Consider the following 18949-nt stretch of genomic DNA (forward strand, 5'->3'; position numbering starts at 1 on the left):
CTCTCTATTCCAGTCATCACAAAAAGTCCCAAACCTCCTCCCTACATCTCCACGATCTTCTTCCTCAAACGCATGTGATCAGGTACCACGTCAAGAGAAATACCAGCTTGAAGCCCAGCTACTGCCACCACAGGCCCATAGGCACACTGGGCCCATTTGCTCCCAGGCTTCAGGGGGAGGCGACGATTGAGCACCTGCAACTCTAGCCTCGCAGCGGCCCCGCCCCACAGCGGCCCGGCCCCGCCCCTCCGCGCTCAGGCCGCGTCCCCAGCTCGGAGGGCGGCTGGCCGGGTCGCGGTCGCGGTTCCTTCCAGCTCCTGGCAGCCGGGCACCCGAAGGAACCGGTCGTTCAACGACACAGCTGGACCTGGCCCAGCCATGGACCGAAAAGTGGCCCGAGAATTCCGGCATAAGGTCAGAGCTGCGGGGCGCCCCAGGCTTCTGGGACTCCGGAGTCCTGGGCGCGGTGGGTAAGGGGTGGACACCCCGGCACTGCCCCTCCCTTTTCCGGCCCCACCTGATGGCTCTGGGTGGGCTGGAACACCCGAAGGTCGTTTGACTGGCAGCAGGGATCCCCAGTAAAGTGAGGGAGGGAACACGGGGACTCCGGGCTCAGGTACTGCTAAACAGATCGATCTTCTGCCAAGCTTTCTCCCTCTGCCTTCCAGGGGCGGGGACGTCTCGGGGGTTTGAATTCCTTCCAGTCTTGGCCGCTTCTCTGAGGTGCCCCCTTTGTGGGCAAGTCCCTCTCCTTCCTAGTGCCCCCAGCTCAGGGCTGATGAGGCATGTGGAGAGAGTCTGGGGCAGTATCTGAGAGGTGAGTGTTGGGAGAAGGGAAACTAGACGTCTCTCTCTCTGCCTTTTGACCTCAGAACATGAGTTAGAAGCATTTCAGCCCTGCCTGCCTAAGGGCGTTTCTTAGGGCCTGAGAAGTAGCTGAGGAGCTGGTGCTGACCCGGGTGCGGTGGGGAGGAAGGGAGGAGGTATTGAGGGCGTGGGAGCTGGGCTCTGGCCAGCCAGATTCTTCAGGCAGAGCCGGGTCCACCCTGGCGTGTCCCAGTGAGGGGCCTCACTGGTGGTCTGGGATCCGAAAGGACCATCACTGGAAACGGCTGGATTTTACACAGGGCATTTCCAGAACAATTCACAAAGCTATGCAGAATCTGCTGAGGCCCTGAGACCAGAGAGGGTCATCAAAGATATCCAGCCGACCTCTTCACCAGGCCTTAGGATGCCTCTGAGTCTGGGGATGAAGCCACGGAGGGTTGGGGGAGTGGGGGTGGAATCTGGATCTCCCCACAGGCCCTGCCTGAGGGGCAGGTAACTATTAACAACTGTGTGACCCAAGGCTCTCCCAAAGACCCCAGGGGGGCGGTGTCTTTAGACCAAGCCAAACCTCTTCCTGGTCTGAGGACTGAGCTCAGGTAGGGAAGGTCAGGGTCCTTAACCCCTTCCTTCCCATAGAGAGGCCCATAGGAGCCCAAGGAGCCAGCCAGAGTAGGGGCCGCAGGGGCTTGGGGCCAAGGGCCCAGGGTCAATTATTCATTTAATAATCATGTTTTGAGCATCCTCTCAGCGATACCCAGTCTGTGCCCTCAAATTGCTGGTGGTGTAGGTGGGAAGCAGACCCTACTCTGGTAATTACCCATGTCTGGGTGCTGCCTGTTGGGGCCAAGCTTTTGTAGGGGCACAAAGGGACAGCTCAAACTGGCAGAAGGCTCCTGAAAACATGGTCTTGGGCATCCCTGGTCCTGCTCCCACGGGTGGGCGATAGCTGGAAGTTCAGTAGGAATTTAGGGGCTGGCGAATGCCAAGGGGAGCTTGAGACAGCATTCACCGGTACATCCTGTTGCAAAGAGACATGTCGGAAGAAATTTCAGCCGCTAAGGACATTTTGTGAGTGTAGATTTCAGGCAACCCAGTTTGAAGGAGCTCAACCTTCCGTCCCCCAACCCAAGACTCAGGGTTGAATTTCACTTTCCTGCCCTTGGCCTGAAATAATGTCAGGTCTTCTGCCTTCACTCTGTGGGGTACCTACTCTGTCTCTTTTGCAAGAATCGTCTCCTGGGTCCCTGGTGTCTGATGCAGACCCTGGGTTTGCCCTGTTCCTCTTCCCCAGGTCCCACAGGCTTCAAAGGGCCTCCGACCTCCATGTTTCCTCTGCCCTACTCTTCCTCATCACAAGAGTCATTACTTATTAATATCCCTGTGTGCCTGCAGGGCAGGCGCCATGTGCTAGGCAAGGCCCAGGCTGGACTTTGTGCCTTGCTGCCTTGGAGACAGCCACAGCCTTCCCCTCCCAGGTTGGGGATCATCCAGGAACTGGGAGAGAGGATGAAGCAGCAGGGGATAGAGAGGAGGCACTCAGATATGCTGGGAGAAATTTACAGCTTGCTGTTGTTTGCTTTGTAGGGGTACCTTCCTTAGTGTTTTGGAGGAAATGGTTTATGATCTAAATCCTTGGTTGTTGGAGGTAATATTTAAGGTAGTGTGTTATAATGGAAAATGCTGTGTGACCTTGAGCAACTCAATTAATCTCTCTGTGCCTCAGTGCTCTTATTTGTGAAAAGAGATAACAATATTTAACTAATAAGGTTATCATGAATGTTGAATGAGATCTACATGTGTGTGGGGAGCTTAAACAGACCCTAGCACTTAGGGAGCCCTCAATAAATGTCCACTGTTATTTATTATCTGGAGTTAGCAGAACTGGGACCATATCTTAGCCCTGTTACTGTCAGGAAGACCTTGGCCAAGCCACCCACTCTCCCTGAGTTTTAGTTTCTTCAGCTGTGAGATGGAGTTTGTGGTACTTACCTCACAAGACAGATAAGACTGACTAGCAATTAAAGTACTGGCTGCTCTGGGCCCACAGTAACCACACTTTTTCCAACTGATACCTGCAGAGTGTCCAGTGTGAGCCAACAGACTCCAGGCATCAACTCCTTTTGATTTGTGAAGTTACCCCAAGGTTGCCAGGAGCACTTGCATGCCCTTCCAATAACTAGTAGCAACCTTGGGCCAGGATTTGGGGGAGCAGGGCTTGGTCAGAGACTGTTTTCTCCCTCAGAGAAGCAGCTTTCAAAAGGAGACTGCTCCTCTGTTCGCAGCACCAGCACATGGCAGGAACTTGGTTACTCATTTGCTTAAAAGTATTTATTGCCTCTTCAGCAGTCACACATTTATGAGCATAGCTGTGTACTCTGCCTGAGGCCAGGCACTGGACGACCTGGTGGGATGAATAAGAAGATCAGAAACAGCCACCACTCTCTAGGAATTTGCTAATCATTCATTCATTCACATAGGCAATAAATATTGACTGAGTTCTCAATATATGCCAGGCAGTACTCTAAGCACTGAAAAACAAAATAATGCCCTTGCTCTCTTAGACAGTACATTCTAGTGGGGAGGACAGACAGTTAAAAGGAAATCGACAAAAGTATCGTGTAATGCCAGGTAGTGATAAATTATATGAAGAAATAAACTAAGATGGGGAGAGAGATAATGAGTAACAAGGTGGGCAGTCAGGAAGGCCTCTCTGAAGAGGTGACGTCTGAGCAGAGACCTGGAATAAGTGAGGAGAGGAGCCACGGGGATACATGTAGAAGAGCGTTCCCCAAAGTGGAAGCAGCAAGTGCGAAGGCGCTGAGGCCAGCAGATGCCTGCCTGTATGGAACAGCAAGTAGGACAGCGTGTCCCAGAGGAATCATTTGTAGAGAATGGTGAGAAACGGGTCAGAGGGGTGATAGGGGCCTGATAGGCCATGGTTAGGTTGGGATTTTCTTATAGTGTGAATGATTTACATTTAAAAGGAATTTTCTGGCTGCCCTGTAGAGAATCCACTGAGGGGCCCAAGAGTAGAAGGGGGACCTCAGTCAGGAGGCTCCTGCAGGACCCCAGGCCAGAGGCAGGGGGTCGGACTCGGGTGAGAATGGGTCAGATTCAGGATACATGTTTTTGCTGATGGACTGGCTGTGAGTGTAGAAAGAGAGGCATCAAGGGTGAATTCACATTTGGGGGAGAAGCAGCAGGTTGGTGGAGACAGAGCAGGAGGTGGTGGAAACCTAACATTCCACTTTGAATGCTGTAAGTTTGAGACACCTACTAGAGGTGACTGAGAAGGCTGTAGGTCTGGCCTGGAGATAAACATCAGTAGGTCCTTGGGGGTGTAAGTGGTATTTAAACCCCTGAGACGGATGAGTTCACTTAGAGAGATGGTGCAGATGGAGAGGAGACCCAGGACAGAGCCTGGGGCACCACAACTTTTGGAGGAGAAGGAGCAGCAAGTGAGGAAGAACAAGAAGAAGCAGGGCATGATTGCTGTGCCAGGCACTGGGCAAAATACTACAAACTAGCTGACAGGTCAAGAGCCTCTGAAAAGATGAAGGGCACTGTTTATGGTCTTGATGGTGGTGATGCTTTCACACGTGCACGTCTATCTCATCAGGTTGTATACACTAAATATATACAGCATTTTACATGTCAGGCATACCTCAATAAAGTGGTTCCAGAAAAAGAAAAGAAGTCAGGTGCAGTGGCTCACACCTATAATCCCAGCATTTTGGGAGGCTGAGGTGGGAGGATTACTTGAACCCAGGAGTTTGAGACCAGCCTGGGTAACATAGCCATACCCCATCTCTACAAAAAATACAAAAATTGACTAAGTGTGGTGTTGTGCACCTGTAGTCCCAGCTACTTGAGGGGCTGAAGCAGGAGAATCAATTGAGTCTGGAGGCTGAGATTGCAGTGAGCTGTGGTCACACCACTGCACTCCAGCTTGGATGACAGAGTGAGACCTGGTCTCAAAAAAAAAGAAAAAGAAAGAAAGAAAGAAAAAGAAAAGAGAGAGAAAGAAAGAGAAGAGAAGAGAAGAGAAGAGAAGATGGATAATAAGAAAACAAGAGTTAAATAAAGCCTGGTACCACTGGGATGCACACTCTGAAGGCCTGGGAAGAAGTGTGGCTGGATCTATTCATCCCACTAACATCTACAGAGGGCCACTAGCTACCCACTGCTGTGGATATGGAATTTATATCCACTTATTCTCACTTAGTTTTATGTAACAAACACAGGACTTACTACTTGCCAGGCACTGTTCTAAACTCTTCATAATTATTAACTCATTAAATTAATACAAAAAAACAATTATTAGTCTCTCTTAGTGATTAAATCCCATTTTAAAAAGAGATGTTTGTACCCATTTTACAGATAAGGAAACTAAGGCACAGAGCGGTGCAGACCCAGTTGGGGAAGGGGTTCTTTGGCTCCACCACCACACTCACAACCCAGGCCTGCGTCTGGGCCACACACAGGCTTGTGGGGAGACAGGGGGGTAAAAGGAGAAAGTTCAGCACAGCTTAGAGAGTCCCATGGGGACAAAGAGTTGTTTGTGTGCACAGAGAAAGATGTGGCCAGCTTTGTGGGGGAGCCTAAAGAAAGACTTGACCAAGAAGAGGTGACATTTGAAGTGAATCTTAAAGGTAGAGGAGGAGTCCACAGAAAAGAAATACTGCTAGTACCACCACTGTTAATGGTTAACCAGGGTGGCAGCAGGGAGCAGGTGGCTCGTCCAAGGGGGAAGCCAAGAAATCTTTATGAAGAGTTTCTGCAGAAAAGGGCAGGATTAAATGACCCAACAGGCTGCACCCTGGGGCCAGATCCAGGAGGCCAGCACCCCTGAAGGGGCCAGGAGAGGGAAGGTTACCAGAACAGGTGAGAACCAGGACTGCCAGAGAGGCCCAGACAGGAGCTGCAGCCTTGGGCGGAGGAACCTGCCTAACTGTGGCCCAGCAGCCAGCCCCCAGGGACTAAAAGCCTCAGTTCCTGTCTCCCCATTCCTCTCATCTCCTGCTTGTACCTGCTGATGGCTGAACAAAGCAGGAAACCAGAGGGGAGGGGAGCCCAGACAGAGCCCCCTGGACAAAGGGCAAGATAGAGATGGCTGGAGGCATGAAAGGAAAAGATCTAGCACACATTTTGGAGACCTTGAAATGTCCCAGGCATTGTTATACATACTTTACATTTACTCACTCATTGAATCCCCACTACAGCCCAAGGAGACTTCATCAAGTGGAACAACATGCATTATTTAATTTGTTCTGACTCTCTTTCTCCCTGTTTGGCTGGGTGCATACCTAAAGTTGAATTTGCCTGAGTTAAATGTCCCATGGTTCCCCTCTGCAGCTATCCTGAAGCGTCAGTCCATATGGGGGAATACTGGGGGATGAGACTGGAGGGCACCACATGGCCAAACCGAGCTTTTGCCTCCAATATCCTAGACAAGTGGCCTGAAGATTGTGAGGGTGGAGAAGCTCCCTGTCCCCTCCTCCCATACAGACTGATAGCACAGTGCCAGAGGAACATCAGTCTTCGAACGCTCATCTAGGCAGGGCCTGCGGCGGGGGTCAGGGGAGCAGGGATGATAAAGAGATCCCCAACAGCTATTTGTAGACGGTGAGCTCCTTTAGGGCTTCTGTGCTCAATATCAAGAGAGATCCGAGAAAAGGAAAGGCTTTCTAAATCTAGTCGGAGAAAGAAGACTGGTGTCTTTCCCATAGTAGGTGTTCAATAAATGTGTAATGGACAAGTGCAAAACAAAGGAGTTATATTTGGTAAATGGATACCATGTGGTAGTTTGAAAAACAGCAGAGGTTTTGGAGCCAGCAGGCGTAGGTTGGAGTCTCAGTTCTGTCACTTCTCTGAGCCTCTATTTCCTCATCTGTAAAATGGGGATGATAACGTTCACCTCAGAGGGTTGTTAGGAGATTAAAGATAATACACGTAAAGTTCCTCAGGCAGTGGACAGTCAGTAGGGAGAGGCTGGCTGGGATAAGTGAGCCAGACAGGAAGAGCCTTAGGCTGGGAGGCAGGTGAGGAAGCTCTGGACTCTAGAAGAGGGGACTTGGGCCTCATCTGAAATGAAGGCAGGGTTCACATGAGAGGAGGGAAGCCATCCATTGTGGATAGATGGAATCGCTGGGACATACATTTTTGTGATGAATTGGAAGTGAACTAAGGGGAGGCAGACCCAGAATATATGTGCTGAGGACCAATGGAAAGGTGGTGACCCAGGCCTGGGCCAACAGGTCAGAAAAAAGGCTCTAGACTAGAGCAAATAGAGTTCACGTTTCATCAACAGACGCCACTGGGCTCCGTGCGCCTGTGTGCATGACATGGTTCTGGGTTCCACAGGGAAATGAAGAACATGTTTGGAAGGAAGGGAGAAAGGAGTGTGGGAGACTGACCTACTGCGTGCCTGGCGCTTTGTATGTACCTGAGCGCAGGGTACTGGGAGAATGGTACAAAGCACCCTAGAGCAGGGGCTCCCCAAAGCTGACCCCCGGGTTGGTGCTGGCAGCATTCCAGAAGAGAGGACACTATATAATTTTTTAATATTGGAAAAGTAATTTGATTTGGACCACAGGGAAGATTACAAAGAAAAAGGAATTTAAGTAATGGTGGTATTGTTACTGCACGTTCAGGCTTTAGAGAAACTTCCATCTTTCTCAGTTTTCTTTCTTGGTGCCTTTGGCCTGAAGAGTGAGGTGCGAGTGTGTGTTTTCATTCAGGTGTGGTCAGAGAACAAAGCAGTGCTGTTCTCTCTGAGTCTCTCTAAAATATTTCTGGGTGGAGAATGATCCCTCCCTTTGCAGGATCGCCTGTGTAACTAGTTTTCAAGTTTTTGATGATTTATCACTTAGATTCATATGTAAAGAGTATTCTGCATAAACCAGATCTATTTTCCCTGTTAGCTATTATGGTCTATAGAGAATTGTTCAAATGGACAAGTCAGACATGGTGGTAGATGGAATGTTCTGAGTGAGGACAAGGAGATTTCAGTGTATCAGGGGAAGGATCTGTTCCACTGCAGCTGAGTCCCACTTGGGATGTGGTGGAGGTGACCCTGGAGAAGTGAGCAAGGGCAGAACTGAGGACAGGGTTTGACTGACCTAACCAGTGACAGTGGGTAGACACGAGGCTGAAGAGCTGAGCTCTGCAGCTGTCTCGGGAGACATGTAGGATGAGACCTCTGGGAGCAGTGGTCAGTGCTGGAGGGCTGCTGACAAGGGCCAGGAGCCTGGGACCTGCAGACACAGGCTCCTTTCCACCAAGACCGTCTCCAAATGATCTGTACTTGCCCCAGGGAAGGGAGAAAAACAGAACCCTAGACCCTAACATTGCAAGTTACCTTACTCTTCTACCTCAATTTTCCACCTAATGCACAATAAACATGGTCTAAGGAGGACAGTTCCTCACTACTGAAATCTAATGCTACAGTAGGATACATTTCTGCAGAGGGATAAGAGAGAACTTCAGTCCTAAGGCCTCAGTCAGTAAGAGATTCCCTCTCCCATCTTCTTTCTTGTGTCACTACCCGGGGTTAGAATTGCGCTAGAAGTCTTTGGTCAAGGTGTCCTCACTCCAGCCAAAGCAGATGGGATTTTTATGCTCCCCTTAGAAAGTAGAACACTTGGGTTCAAAGAGTCATTCAAAAGATGCCTCATTTTCTCACTCATTATAGACCAACCCAAAGGTATTTTCTTAACAGTGCAGAGGAGAGAGATGGGGCTTAGAGACAGGAAAGGAGTTCTTGAAAGCAAAGGGTGTGAAATGTTGGCCTAAAGGGACCTTGGGAGTTATTTTCCCCTACCAGGCCTGAGTCACAATCAATGGTCGTGGCATAGCAGAAAGAACATGGGCTTTGGAGTCAGACTTGGGTTCACATCCCGGCTCTGCTTATTAGCTGTGGGACACTGGGTGAGTTGACTTAACGTCTCTGATCCTCAGTTCCCTCAACTGCAACATGATGTGAGAATATTGGCCCCAATGTGATAAACAAATGGAATAAAGCCCATGAAAAGTTCCTGGTGCCACCGCATGGGGGTTATGGGGGCAACATCGTTTCCCTTCTCCTGCTGTTCCCATGGTTACCTCCCTCCCACCTGAACCATGTGAGCACACCAGGAGGCAGGCAGAGAAATTCATTCAATACTTCTTTATTGAGTGCTTACTATGTGGTAGGCACGAGGAATTTATAACAAAATAGACCTCATCTTTCTCCTCATGGGATTTTTCTGTCCAGCAAAGGAGACAGAGGAAACAATTCACAGAGAAAATAAACCTTAAATTACAAATCGTCATCGATCTTTGACAGAATTGAAACATCTCCAGGGTGCAGGAGTGGGTTCTGTCCAGGTAGGTGAGCAGGGAAGACCTCTCTGGAAAGGAGGCAGCCAGGCAGGGAAGTGGGGGAAGCAATCCAGGCAGAGGGAACAGCACACGCCAAGGCCCTGAGGCTGGAGAGCGTTCGGCTTGTGGAAAGAACTGAAAGGAGGCCTTTGTAGCCAGGAAGACTGGTAGGAAAGGAGATTTGGCTTTGATAAGTCAAGGTAAGGAGTTTGGATTTAGGTTTGGTTTGGGGTACAAGAAACTATTGAACAAGCAAGCGACATGATTTAATTTATAAAGATATTTCTGGCCCCTGCTGCTAGGAGTGTTCAGACTCCTCCATCACAGCCCAGTGTGGGCAGCCCAGGCCTGTCTCAGGGAGCCACCCCCACCCCACAGGCCTAAGCAGAGTGGGTGAGAGAATCCATGCTATGTAGAGAGATGGGCTTTCAGAGGTGGTGCATGCAAGAGGCCAGCCTCCCACCCTAAGATTTAGTACCACCCACTCAAGCAGATGCTTCCATCTCCTGTCAACTAGCTGGGAGCTCCATTTTTTTTTTTTTTTTTTTTTGAGACAGAGTTTCGCTCTGTCACCCAGGCTGGAGTGCAGTGGCGCTATCTTGGCTCACTGCAATCTCTGCCTCCCGAGTTCAAGTGATTCTCCTGCCTTGGCCTCCCAAGTAGCTGGGATTATAGGGGCACACCACCACGCCCAGCTAATTTTTGTATTTTAATAGAGACAGGGTTTCACCATGTTAGCCAGGCTGGTCTCAAACTCTTGACCTCAGGTGATCCACCCACCTCGGCCTTCCAAAGTGCTGGGATTATAGGCATGAGCCACCGCGCCTAGCCCTAGCTGGGAACTCCTTGCACTGAGGTAGGGAGAAAGCAAGGGTGCCCTTTTGGAGCAGGTGGGCTGAACTTCTGTAGCAACTGAAACCCAAGCTGTGAGTCAAGCCTCCTAAGTTATTCTCACCTTTAATGAAATGCTCAGCCTGATTTTATAGGGAAGGAAGTACTGCCAGATCCAGGCCAGAAATTTGCATTCTGTAGCGCCTGTTCAGGCCAGAAATCCCAAGGGCTAGGCCCAGCATGTCCCCTCTGTGGTGGGACAGACAGACTGCCCTGGTCTTCCAGAACCCTTGGGATACCCACAGAAAGAGGTAAAGCTGCTCTGGCCCTCTTCTGAGGACCAGTCAGTGGAGAGCATGCAACTTCCAGCAGCAGCCTCTCTATGAAGGGCTGAGGCCCTGGGCCCGGAGGCTGGAGGAGAGAGGGACCCAGTGACCCCTCAAGCTTCCATCTTGCTCTGTTACCCATTCTGGGGCTGAAGAGAGACCCAAAGATACAGGGTAGAGATTCACACTGAGGTAACTCAGGGAGTGGAATTCAGGGCCTTCTACTGGGATGGAAGTACTAATGACACAACTCCTGAACCTGACCTTAGAGTCCCAGCCATTGACGTCAACAAAGTTGAAATGATGTAACCTGACTCCCCCTGCAGGGCTTGTGCAGGGGCCTGGGAAGGGGGAAGGAGTGGCCAGGAAACTGACTAGTGGACAGAACTCAGGGCAACCCAACTAAGGTCAGGACAAGACAGAGTGAAGGTCTCCTGGCATTGATGTTACAGAAGAATTCGGTGGTAAGGGGCTTCTGGCGGGTGGCATGTGCTATCTGAGCGAGTGGCCCAAATCCTTCCTGAAAGCATTTATCCGGCACTACAGCCACCATCAGGTAAGACAGTGGGCTTCTTCTGGCCACGGATGACACAGCCATGGGGGTGAGCAGCAGCACTGCCATGGCAGCGTGTCGTGTCACATGGGGATTCACATATGTACATATGTGTGTGCATCCCCATGTGTGCACATATTGCCCCACCTGGGGACGAGGGGTGCCTGGCCACATCTGGAGGGGCAGCAGTACTCCTGTGGCCACGTTGGGGTGGTCTGCATAGGTCTGATGCATTGGGGTCAGAGGGGCAGTCTGGCCTGTGGCTTCTCTCCTCTCCTCACAACTCCAGCCCTGAAAAGATGCTGGGGAGGCCGCTGGGGGTGACCTCTCCTCCCTGGGGTCTGCTATGGAGGGTGCTGAGCCTGGAACTGTGATTCTCCTATTGGATTTTTCAGGTGGATTTTCTGATTGAAAATGATGCAGAGAAGGACTATCTCTATGATGTGCTGCGAATGTACCACCAGTAAGTGTGCTGGGTCCAGCTCCTGTGGACCACTCGGGTTCCTCTGTCTTCAGGGAGTCCTGGGATGGGTTGTTCTGAGACAGAGGAGCTCAGAGGGTGGATGCTGACTGCTCCTGGAAATCAAATGGACATAGCATTCACTCATTTCAGCAACTATTTATACAAGTACTTTGTACTTGGCTTTGTACGAGGGGCTGGGGTATACTTATGAGCAAGACAGATTGGTCTCTGTTCTCAGGTTGCTTACAGTCTGATGGAGTAGGCTGTCTAGTAGCCAGATAGATTCAATAGAGAGTGATTGTTGGAACAGAACAAGAAATGCCAACTGGTCACAGCCCTTGCATCAGATGTCTCTGATCACCCACTTGCTTTTTGATTCATTTTGTATACTTTATAAGCTCCTGCCACTGCTGGGCACTATGCAAAATCTGGAAATGAATTAGATCCTCTTTCTTTCCTTGAGTAACTTGTGGTCTGGTGAGGGGAGATGAATATACACTACAAATACAAAGAACTCTAATGTAAGTTATATCAAATAACTGCTAAGTAGAGATAAAAGCAGAAATGTGAAGAAAGGAGTTTTCCTTTCCAACTGAGAGGGAAGAGAAAGGACCAGGAAGGCTTGAGCAAGGCTTTGAAGGATAAGAAAGATTTGGGGCCAGGCACGGTGGCTCATGCTTGTAATCCCAGAACTTTGGGAAGCTGAGGCAGGAGGATTACTTGAGCCCAGGAATTAGAGACCAGCCTGGGCAACATGGTAAAATCCCATCTCTACAAAAAAATACAAAAAATTAGCTGGGTATGGTGCTGCGTGCCTGTAGTCCCAGCTACTTAGGAGGCTGAGGTGGGAAGATCACCTGAACCCAGGAGGTCAAGGCTGCAGTGAGCCATGATCGCATCACTGCACTCCAGCCTGGGCAAGACAGCAAGACCCTGTCTCAAAAAAATAATAAAAGAAAAAGATTTGGGTAGGTGGAATATCAGAGAAGGGCATTCCAGAATGAGGGATCAGCATTAGCCGAAGTGTGGAGGCATGAAAGCAAGGGTGTGAATGGGGATAAGTAACCTGGGGGAGTAGGACTTGGGAGGACACAGAGATCGTAAATAGCCACAAGGCTGGAGAAGCTCCACGGGACAGGTCATGGAAGGCCCTGAGCGTGCTGAAAAGAGTAGACTTTGTCCTCTGGGCAGTAAGGAGCCATCAGAGGGTTTTAAGCCAGGGAGTGCCTTACACTGAGAAAAGATGAAATGACAGTGAGTATGTGGGCAGGCAGCTGGAGTCGAAGGTCTGAACAGCGTGAGGGAGGAGGCACGTGAACTGTGGTGAGGTGAAACTGATAGAGCTTAGCAGTAGATACAAGTGGAGATGATGAGTATGTGAGGAGTCCTTAGCATCTCACATAGAGCTTTCCCCTCTGGAAAGATCCCAACATCAGAGATAGTTTGAAATCCTGGCTTCATTTCATCTGCAAAATGGGTCAACAATCCCTAGCGGGCTGGTTTCCTGGGGACATTTTTATGAGAGAACAAAGCCTTCTCAGGCACTGGCCCAGTGTGAAGGGCTCTGGGCTTTTCAGGAGTGGTCTCCTCCATTCCTAAGCCTGGGCCCAGTGGCTGAAATGGCTTCCTCTTGGAATCCCTGGGTCCCTGAGGTCATGGCCAGGGGTGAGGCTCCAGGCATTCCCGGCATCTCCACAGGACCATGGACGTGGCCGTGCTCGTGGGAGACCTGAAGCTGGTCATCAATGAACCCAGCCGCCTGCCTCTGTTTGATGCCATTCGGCCCCTGATCCCACTGAAGCACCAGGTGGAATATGATCAGCTGACCCCCCGGCGCTCCAGGTGCAGTGGAAGCCACCAGGCTGGAGGCAGGGGGTGGAGAGGTCACCCTGGGATGGACAGAGTTCCTTGCTAGTGGGCGGGGCAGTGCTGGCAGCCAGGCTGCACCATCACCGACCTCTCCTGTGTGGCAGGAAGCTGAAGGAGGTGCGTCTGGACCGTCTGCACCCCGAAGGCCTCGGCTTGAGCGTGCGTGGTGGCCTGGAGTTTGGCTGTGGGCTCTTCATCTCCCACCTCATCAAAGGCGGTCAGGCAGACAGTGTCGGGCTCCAGGTGAGCAAGCAGAGTCCAGAGGGAGGGGAAGCGAGGGCCTCAGACCTCCTGCCTCCCCCTCACTCATCCACTAGGCTGTGTGGCACAATGTGGTCACCCACTTTTCCGAGCCTTTGGGTGAGGAAGACGCTGGCGCATCCTGACGGGTGTTCTTAGACTCATAGAAATCAGGCCGCAGGCAATTGCCTGTTTTCTTGAGTGAAGCTGGAAACCTGGCTGCTGCCTCCTTGCAGCTGCTGCCTCCTTCCAACTGCTGCCGCTGCACTTCCCCCCACCTCCCCTATTCCCCAAGAGAGGAACATGGTGACACCGGCACATGAAGTTTTGGACATGTTGCCTTTTACCAGCAGGGGGAAAGAAAGCCTGGTGCAGTGTGATGCCAAAGAGCACAGACTCTGAAGTAGGGCTAGCCGGGTTCAATTCTGGCTTTTCTCTTCATTAGGCTGTGTGACTTGGTGGAATGACTTAACCCTGTACCTCAATTTCCTCATCTATAAAATGAGTTGCTGATAGTACTGTCTACCTCGTCAGGTTGTATGAGTAAATGAATTAATAGTAGAAAGTGCTTATAGCAGGGCCTGGCACACAAATACTGTGAGTCTGGTAAGTGAACAGACAGAGGGAGATTTAAGAAATGCCTGGAATGTGCCAGGTCACATTCTCACAAGCAGTCCTTGCTATATGCATTGAATGGATCTTTCCCATGTTACAGAATTACCGATAGAGGCTGAGAGACCAGTAAGTGGCAAAGCCAGGATTAGAAACTGGGTCTCCTGACGGCCAAGCCCAGAAATCTCTCTTCAGCAACCCAGGTGCCTCTCCTTTGGGGTCCCCACACCTCAGGGCCTGAGCAGAGATGGGCAGACCTCCAGGTCTCACTCCTACCTGAGCCCAGGGCCGTGTTTTTGTGTGTTGAGATAAAGGAGGCCCTCCCACTGTCACCAAGAGCTTCCAGCGGGTTTGTTATCAACACCCCAATCCGGGCTGCCAAGCTGGGGCTTCAAGGGGCTCAAAGGCTAATGGTACAAGACACTGGGGCGTAGGGGGTGGAAACAGGGAGCTGACAGACACTGCTTTGTTCTAAATCCCTGTCTCACGGCTCGCTGGTGGTGTCTGAAATTTCAGCCCCTTCATTATTTCTTTCCTCTGCGACACATTTTCCAGCTCAGAAACCCAGCCAGAGAAAACACATAATGAGCTCCTCTCTTGGCGTCAGCTGAGGCCGCCTTTTTTCCAGGGCGAGCTCTCCTAGGACAAGCAGTTCTCAATGCTGCCTCGATGACTGGGGGCGTTGGGGTATTTTAATGAGACCTAGAGTTTTACCTTCCTGGATCTTTCTCAGGCTTATGAATTATCGGCCCTTTCTCTAGCTGACGGGTTCATCTCTCCTTTGTGCTGCTGTCCCTCAGATCATTGTATCATCGTGGCCCTTGCACAAAGGGCCCTTTACAGGGTTTCACACACGGCAAGAGGGGAAGGAAAGTTGATCCTGCAACCTGAGCCAGGGGCTGTGTGGGAATCATTCCGACTGAGGTTCTGGGCAAATTCCCTTTAGGAATAAGACAGGGAACTTCACTCAGAGGAGCTTGGGGAAAAATGGCTGCATCCATTGACCTGTCTGGGGTTCATGTTTCTGAGGAGATCTCATGCCTGAGGGCAGCTGGGAGAAGATGCTGGAAGGCAGGGGAGGGCAGGTTCAGATACAGCCTGGCTGGGCTAAAGACCTGTGCTGATTTGACCCGTGAGGCTGGGTCCCCAGTGGTGGACTTGGACCCTCCCACAGGACCTAGTCCTGGGGATCCACCCCTCTGCCCTTATCCCCTGCTGGAGATACTTGAAGGTTTTTTTTGTTTTTTGTTTTTTCAAGAATATCCTAACTTGACCTACGTCCTCTGCCTTGCACAGGGCAGCGTGTACCATACAACTTGCTGTATATTCCAGGCCTAGAAAATTATTCTGTGTGCCTTGGTTGTCCCTGTCATAACATGGACAGTGTAATGCCTGCCTTTGTGTGGGACTTGAGGGCTCTGACAGGTGGCAAGGATCCAGAGAGGGCAGGATGCAGGGAATTGCAGCCAGGCTTGGCCGGGTGCCCGTCTTTTCTGCTTCCAGACACCTAGGAAACACCACTTGTCTATCAGGGAGACCTGACTTCAAACCCCACGACACTGTTTACTAGTGGGGTAACCTTGAGCAAGTCACTTTACCTCTCTGAGTCTCCGTTTTCTCATCTGATTAACAGAGATACAAATTCCTGACCTGCAGGGTTATCGTGAAAAATAGGTGGAAGGAGTTAGTCTGGCCACTGTCCTTGAATTAGATGTTCCCAGAAACCTAGAGGGTTCTTTAGTGTGCCCCCACTCTGGTGCCATTTTGAGCCCTTGGCCACTCCTGTCAGGTCCCTGAGAAGACTGGGGTCTGTGTCCCAGAGTGGGAAGGAAGCGTTCCTTGGAACAGTGAGAAAGTGACTCTGTGGGAGTGCTGTAGAAGGCAGGAGTTACCCTAGAGGACCCCTCGGAGGCTGTATGTCCACCCAGCCCCTACCTATCTCGGTCCACAGGGAGTCCAGCTTTCGTCCCTCACGTATGCCAGCAAGTCTCCAAAGGGTGAGCATGTGTGTTTTGAGTTAAGCCCCCAGCTGACCTGCACTGGCCTCAGACAGGAACCTCTCCAGGAGCCAGTCTCTGTTTTGCAGCTACTGGCTGTGTGACCTTGGACAAAACCTCACTTCCTTGGGCCTCAGTTTCAGCTGACATCTGAGAGTCCCTCCTGCTCTGTGGTTATTAAATGAGGAGCTCCAGAATTGATCCCCAGGGCCAGGGTGCCTGGAGGAGCCAGCAGTGTCCAGCAGGGGGCAACCTCACCACAGCGCTGTATCCAGGGCTGGCTGCCCAGGGCCGAGTCCCTATCTCACAATCCGCTGTGGCCTAAGCCCTGAGAAGAGAGATCTGAGCTGAGTATTCAGGGATCAGGACTAACTCATGATAACAATAACACTCATGTATTGAGTGCTTACTGTGTGCCAGGCACTAGCTGGCTTTACATGCACAAGTTCACTTAATTCTCACAGCAACCTTGGTATTCCTCATTTTACAGACGAGGAAAACAGGTTCAGAGAGTTCAAGAGACTTGCTCAAGGTCACATAGCTAATAATAATAAAAGAAGGGATTTGAACCCAGCACATCTGATGCCAAAGCCCTGTGCTCATCCACTGTTCTTTGCTTGCTCCCAAAATAGGAATTGAGAGGTCAGGGCCACGGCAGAGTTAAAATGTTCATCAAGTTTCCATATGGTGGGGAAAAAAAAATCGTGTGTGTGTGTCGGTGATGTGAGCTTGGGTCAGGAGTCACAGAAGGTCCCCACCCTGACTCACTTACAGTGTTGTAGCAATTAGCAGAAAAAGGGAGCCAACTTCCTAGGGGCGGGTTGGGACAAAGTCCCGGTAAGAACAGCTTAAAGCTGAGTGAAAGGTCACCCTTTGCATAGAATCCAGAATCTGATGGTGCCCCAGTGGAGTGAAAGGGGCACCAGGGTGAGGGTGCAGAGAGTTCTGAGATCTTCTCCCAGCTCTGCTGCACACCTGCTGTGCCCCTCACCTCTGTCTTGGTCTCTCCATCTGCAAAATGGGGCGGCAAGACTGCTTGGACATGCCACCTGAACCTGGGATCCCCCAGGCTGATGGAGGGTGGGTTGGTTGAGATCAAGGCTTATTCCAGGGGATGGCATGGCCACCCTTCCCTTTTCCGGATAGCAGTCTGGGAGCATCTGGTGGTGAGTCTGCCCCACTGCCTGATGCTCCCTCCAGCCAGTGCTCCCTGCCTCTCTCTGTGGTCAAGGTAGGGGACGAGATCGTCCGGATCAATGGATATTCCATCTCCTCCTGTACCCATGAGGAGGTCATCAACCTCATCCGAACCAAGAAAACTGTGTCCATCAAAGTGAGACGTGAGTGAGACTAGAGCAGGACAGGCCTCTATGATGGTGGGAGGGAGGGAGGGTGGAGGAGCTGTCCTAACCCCTGTGCCTTTCTCCCACAGACATTGGCCTGATCCCCGTGAAGAGGTGAGAGGCCCCTCCTCTGCAGGCCGACTCTTCCCTGTGGGCCCGGGTCCTGGTACAGCCCTGGGGTCCAGCACTCACCATGCCAGCCCTGCTCCTGGGCCAGTGGAGGCTGGAGGTTGTAGACATGGTGGGATTTGGGGCCTGGTTCCTCAAACGTCTCTCGCTAACCACCCTTCCATCTATTTTCCCTTCCCATCAGCTCTCCTGATGAGCCCCTCAAGTGGCAGTATGTGGATCAGTTTGTGTCAGAATCTGGGGTAAGGGCCAGACCTCCTGTGATGGGGTTTGGGTGGGGTCATCTTCAAGGATGGGCGGCCAGTCCTAAAGGGAGGGCTTGCTCTAGAGATGCACTCTCAGGGACTTCACACAGGCCCCCAGGGCAGCCAGCACACTGCTGTGGGGCAGTGGCCCTCAGCCAGGCCAGGCTGGTGCAGACACATCCCCAGGGACAGAATGATGATCTGGCTGGTGTGAGTTCAGCAGTGCTCGCCCCGCAGGTCCCACGAGCTCAAGAGGCCACTTGCACGCATGTGGACACTCAGAGATTCTGCTTCTATCTCCCTTTCAGGGGGGGCGAGGCAGCCTGGGCTCCCCTGGAAATCGGGAAAACAAGGAGAAGAAGGTCTTCATCAGCCTGGTGGGCTCCCGGGGCCTTGGCTGCAGGTGGGTGGTGGGCATGCCCCGGGGTCATTCGTGGCCAGTGCACCCCAGCAGACCCCTATTACCCTCCCCTTCCTCACTGCTGCTTCTGAGGAAACCTTGCCCACCAGGGGTGTGACTTGTCCATGGGTGATGGTATTTTTTTGTTAGAGACAGGGTCTGGCTCTGTCACCTGGGCTGGAGTGCAATGGTGTGATCATAGCTCACTGTAGCCTCGACCTCCCCAGCTCAAGCAATCCTCCCACCTCAGCCTCCTGAGTAGCTGGGTCTACAGAAACACACCATGACACCCAGCTAACTTTTAATTTTTTTGTAGAGAAGGAGTTTTGTTATGTTGCCAAGGCTGGTCTCAAATTCCTGGGCTCAAATGATCCTCCCACCTCAGCCTCCCGGAGTGCTGGGATTAGAGGCATGAAGCACCGCGCCCAGCCTTGGTGATGACACTTCCTGGTGCCTGATTTCCCCTCTGAATTTCACGACAGGCCTGTAGGGCCCGAGGGGCATCTCTAATAGATCCCAGTTTACGGATGAAGAAATTGAGGCCTAGAGGCAGAACCATGTTACCTTGTAGGTCCTTGAGTCACTGCAAAAGGAGCCTGTTCAGCTGGTCATCTCTGTCACAGTTCTCTTATCACTTATTACCTTGTCGGCTTCGTTAAGAGGCAGACGGGGAATCCAAACAGATACTGGGCCACACGGGGCTCAAGCGTGCAGGTTCCACCGTTACTCAGATCCCAGTTCCAGCCCTGCTT

At 51.4% G+C, this 18949-nt stretch overlaps 1 protein-coding gene across 4 annotated transcripts in view; it reads left to right on the top strand.

The window, feature by feature from the left end:
- The first annotated feature begins 241 nt into the window (after positions 1-241).
- Positions 242-18949, top strand: part of LOC105486961 (USH1 protein network component harmonin) — a 50074-nt gene continuing 31366 nt past the window's right edge. The window contains exons 1-8 of one of the 4 annotated variants that reach the window (XM_071075018.1): positions 242-414; positions 11295-11362; positions 13061-13204; positions 13336-13474; positions 17312-17420; positions 17513-17537; positions 17737-17794; positions 18106-18200. In XM_071075018.1, the coding sequence (XP_070931119.1) occupies positions 379-414; positions 11295-11362; positions 13061-13204; positions 13336-13474; positions 17312-17420; positions 17513-17537; positions 17737-17794; positions 18106-18200 (674 nt within the window). In that variant the 5' untranslated portion in view covers positions 242-378. The remainder of the gene's footprint in view (positions 415-11294; positions 11363-13060; positions 13205-13335; positions 13475-17311; positions 17421-17512; positions 17538-17736; positions 17795-18105; positions 18201-18949) is intronic. The other 3 variants (XM_011750154.3, XM_011750155.3, XM_011750156.3) reach the window with 3 other exon arrangements.

This window comes from Macaca nemestrina, chromosome 12 (assembly GCF_043159975.1).
Source record: "Macaca nemestrina isolate mMacNem1 chromosome 12, mMacNem.hap1, whole genome shotgun sequence".
NCBI classification, from domain to species: domain Eukaryota; kingdom Metazoa; phylum Chordata; class Mammalia; order Primates; family Cercopithecidae; genus Macaca; species Macaca nemestrina.